The sequence below is a fragment of the Myiozetetes cayanensis genome, unplaced genomic scaffold (assembly GCF_022539395.1).
Source record: "Myiozetetes cayanensis isolate MyiCay16 unplaced genomic scaffold, myiCay2020 scf1, whole genome shotgun sequence".
NCBI lineage: Eukaryota > Metazoa > Chordata > Aves > Passeriformes > Tyrannidae > Myiozetetes > Myiozetetes cayanensis.
The window spans coordinates 107,149,370-107,154,214 of record NW_026086604.1 but is presented as its reverse complement, the minus strand read 5'-3'; the positions used below and the strand labels follow the sequence as shown (position 1 = coordinate 107,154,214).

The 4,845-nt window shown below is 38.9% G+C and overlaps 1 protein-coding gene across 1 annotated transcript; it reads left to right on the top strand.

The window, feature by feature from the left end:
- The first annotated feature begins 450 nt into the window (after window positions 1-450).
- XCR1 (X-C motif chemokine receptor 1) lies at window positions 451-1,556 on the top strand. Its single transcript, XM_050320346.1, has one exon. The coding sequence runs from the start codon at window positions 451-453 to the stop codon at window positions 1,462-1,464; it is 1,014 nt and encodes a 337-aa protein (XP_050176303.1). The 3' UTR covers window positions 1,465-1,556.
- Window positions 1,557-4,845: the final 3,289 nt, after the last annotated feature.

The window sequence follows — 4,845 nt, the reverse complement described above, 5'->3', positions numbered from 1 at the left end:
GTGAAGTGCTTAGGAGTGTGATACCATTCCAGAAAACTGAAAAAACAGTAGCACATTTGAAAGTCTTGGTACTCCAGATATTTACATCAAAAAACACTGCACCCTCATCCTTCACATGGTAGAAACTTAATAAATGATAGTTATCACCAACCATATTGGTTAAGAAACATCTTGGTTTCTGACTTCTTAAGTGTTTAAGATCTTGAAGTTGCTTTGAAGGTAAATTTTTTGTACGTATCTGGTCATGCTCCAGTCATAAGAAGAAATGAGTCCTTTTTCTTCCAAAACCAGGACAAACAAGGTAGTTTCACTGCTTCTTTTTTTGTCTTAAAACAGAAACCTCCACAATAGGAGTTTAGCTGTTGGATTCATTTTCACAAAAGGTTTTGTTTGATTGTTGCAATCTTGTGAAGTAGCTGCTGGGGAACAGCGCAAGATTTCCACGAACAAATGGATGAAGAATATTATTCAGCCAATTTAGATGATAATTACTCATATGAATACACCAATGAAAGCAATATCTGTGAAATGGGTGACTATTTCATATTTAACATCCATTTCACTACTGTCCTCTACACTATGGTATTTTTGCTCAGCCTGCTAGGAAACACTTTAGTGTTATGGATCCTATTCAAATATGAAAACCTTACATCTTTAACAAACGTCTTCATCATGAATCTCTGTGTCTCTGATTTAGTCTTCTCCTGCATGCTGCCTTTTTGGATAGTGGACCAGTCTTTCGGATGGATTTTTGGTGAGTTCCTTTGCAAAGCGGTGAATGCCATTTTCTCCACTGGCTACTACAGCGGTGTTTTCTTTCTGACTCTCATGACTATCCTGCGGTACTTATGTGTAGTGAACCCCCTTTCAAATTTGAGATCCCAGACACAGTGCTACAGTTTTCTGGTGTGCTTGGTTGTTTGGACTGTTAGTATACTAATTGTGGTTCCCGAGGTGATTTACACCACAGTGCAAGAAAACTATGAAGGGGACAGGACCTGTGATTATGCTGACTGGAAATGGAAAAAGGTGGACATTTATCTGAGAAACATACTCTTCCTGTTTTCCTTTGGAGTTATCGTATTCTGTTACTTCAAGATTCTCATAATCCTGCTCAGAGCAAGATCTCGCAGAAAGCACAGAACTGTGAAACTCATTCTCATTATTGTGGTGGCTTTTTTCCTGTGCTGGGCACCTTACAACATCCTCAGCTTTCTGATTAGTTTTCCACCATCTACCTGCCGGTATGCAAAAGACTCCACTCTTGCCTTTCACATCAGCCGTAACATTGCTTTCTCCCACTGCTGCCTCAACCCTGTGCTCTATGTGTTTGTTGGAGTCAAGTTCAAGAGGCATTTGGCACGGTTATGCAGTCACTGCTCACACTGCGGCAATGGTCAAGTCTCCAGCCCCCGCATCTGCTCTCAGGGTAAATTCCAGCATGAAGGTGCGTCCATCTACTGAAGCAAGACCTAACTATTAGGACGAATCCTGGAAGAACTTTCAGATTTTGGATGCCATGGAAAATCTCTAATTCTTAGAGGCACTTGCCTGGAAAGACACACAAATTTGCTCTTTGTAAACATGCTGTGTATGGAAAATAACAAAATGTATTTGCAGTGGGATGGAGAGTTGAGAATGCTGAGAAATTACTTCATTGGCCTGTAAGTCTTAACTTTAAATTTTTGCATAGTGAGATGGATTTTCTTTCATTTATACTCTGTTTTTAAAAGAAAAAACGTGCTTATTCCTTTAGAGTCTAAAACATCAAGTTGTAACATGAATATTGTTGCATATCTCTTCCTTACCTGACTTAAAATACTTGGATTGTATATAGCAATGGACACACAAGTATTTTCATAGCTTTTAATGCTGTTCAGTGTTTATCAGTGCGAAACTCATTGGTCTTTTCTGGGGGGGCTTTGAGGATTAACTGTCCTGGCAAGACTTACAAAACCTCTGAATTTCTGAAGTTCTCAGTGCAAATGTTCTTTCATCTTTTGGTAGACAAATATACATATAAAATTAGATAAGTATAAAAGCAGTATTTTGGGTGTGAAACAGAAACTTTGGGAGAGCCCTAGAAGGAACACAAGCTGTTAAGCAGATACCTCGTTAGGATAATTAATTTTCCTCCTGTTACTGCTCCTTAATGCAGGATTCTTCCAGTCTTTGAATACCCCCTTCAAGTGGTTGCAGTGGATTGACAGCCCATCTCCTGAGCAGTGCAGGAGCATATTTGCCTCTAAATGCTCTTTCCCTCCTTTTCTCCCTTTGCAATGGTACTGAAAAAGAATTAAACTTTTATAGTGCAAAAGAAATGGCTTTGTAAATAGCAGGATAGAAATAGCTTGCTTTATTTGTAAAATTCATGTTTGGCAATTATTTTTTTTAATGGAAAACTGATATTCTTCTTCCTGCTAGCTCAGTAGGTCTTTTTTCCCCAGGGAGTGTAATATGTAGTGTGTACTCCAGTGTAGCTGAATGATAAAGCCCCTGGAAACCAGAATATTTCATTTCATAATATTTGTATAGAAAGTATTTGTATAGTTTTGCTGTGGTATCAAGCAACGGTTTGGCAGTGGTTCTAAACAACAATTTGGCTTTTTGGGCATCCATCTTAAAATGTCTATGCACTATTTCATTTGATCTCTAAAGATCACCTGGAGCAGACTGCAGATTCTTCACAGTTGTCCTCTAGTTTTCAAAAAGCAGAAACTCAGATATTTATGAGTATATCCAGAAGTAACAATACCTAAGCAAAAGCCTAAGAATGGGGCAAACATGTATGACATAGTCCCAAATAGTCTTCCTAGGGCTTGCCCATGGTTTCCAGTTTGTTGCCAGAACAAAGTGATCATATCATGTCCCTTATCATCAGATGAGCCTTTGTGAACAGATCAGTCCTGGTATCCCACTACAGTTACAGACTAAAACTTAAAAAATTAAAGAGGTTACTAATTAACGAAACAGGGGAACTCACTCGTGTTCAAACAAACCACAGAAAGGTAGAAGTTGTCATTTTTGCTGGCTGTGGTGGAGAATAGCCTTTGGATCTTGTCTCCTGATAAGAAAGATTTGAAATTAATGTGGTCGCTTCTATGCAGTTCAAGAGACTTTGGACTGGGGACTCAATACCACAGATAAGGAAGAGATAATCTGTTGAAGGACAAATGAGTCCAAATTCTTCTTTTATTCTGGTAAGCCAGGACCACTTCACAGGCACCAGCAAAGCTCTACAACACATAAGTACTGTGACCATGAGTACAAGAAGGCCTTGTGCACCTACATAATTTCAACAAGTTGTCATTCAATAGTCTTAGAGCCACACAACCCTGAAATCTTTACTGTCAGAACATTTTATATTTATCTTTAAAAACTCGAGAAGTATAAGAGAAGCACGGAAGACTGAAATGATCCTGCTCTGCTCAGTTTTTAAGAAGTTATTTAAATCTATTTGTTACTTCAGTATATTTTGTTACAGTGTGTCTGAGCATGTAAAGGGAATGCTTAATATTACCTGACTGTATTGCAGCCATAACCAAAGTAACTCAGAATGTGGATCTTTTGCCTCCTGATATAATGAAGTGGTACTAATAAACATTCAGAAAGTCAATGGAATACTACGTTGTAATTTATTATTCTCAGCTTTTGGTAACTGTCTATAATAAAAAAAGGTATTTTTAATTGAAGAAGTAATTATGAATTTTCATAGTTTAATTTGGCTTGGAAGAGACTTCTTGAGGTTATGCAGTCCTCCATGCTGCTCACAGAAGTTCTATCTTCCCTGTCAGCAAAGGTTACATCAAATTCTGATGATCCCCAAGAACAGGGACTCCATAACTCCTCTGGGTCCTTGTTCCAATGCTTAATAACTCTTAGGGTGTATTTTTTTTCCTTCTACATGAACAAAATTTCTTTTCCTGCAACCTGGTGACATTGCATTTTCCCTTGCCTTCTCTCTGTCTTCACATTACGTAATTGAAAAGAGACAACAGATCTCCCCTAAGCCTTTTTTTTTTTTCCTGGGACTAAACATAACCCAAGCCAATCTAGTCTCCTCATACATCATGTACACCAACTCCCTGTAAGGCACTGGGAGCTGTATCCATTGTCAAGAGGAAATATGTTGTTGCTTATACACATATGCCATTAAAGACCTGTATTACTAAAGCGACTGGATATGTCCAGTGGAGGTCTGGGGATGGGCGGTCTGTGCACCTCTCTCCTTCTGAGAACTCCAGATGCTTGGAAAAAACAGACTGCTCTGGATACATCATAATGTTTAGGACCTTGAATCTTTAATTTCAATCCATCAACTATTATGTGGTCTGAGCAAATGCAGAACTGAGAGAAAGAAGTTTGTAAAGTGAAAAAAGAGAAACTAATTGCTTTTGGAAACCACAGCCAATTTGGGGAGCAGTGTCACTTTGAGCAGTGGCAGTACTACAATTACTGTATAGTGTCAGGGGTACCTTTATGAAGGATGGCACCACTAACCCTAATTTCAAGTTACAATTAACTAGATACGCTCTAGCTGCTCTGGTTAAGTGTATATTAAGTTCCACCCAGTGGGAATGGCAGAGCAACAGCTTCTCTCACAAGCAGCTTAGCTGGATTAGGCCCTTCCCTACCTGTATTTTCAGCACGTTAACACGAAACTGACTCTCAGTGCTATAGCCTGTCAGTGCTCCCACCTTCTGCGCAGCCATGGGAACCTGTATCAGTCAATGATATGCCAGCAGGGAAAATGCTCACTGGTAAGGGTTAAGGCAGGTAACCAAATTAATCCTTTCCATCACTAATGCAAACTGTCTTAAACAAAACAAGCAAACTTAAAATCTA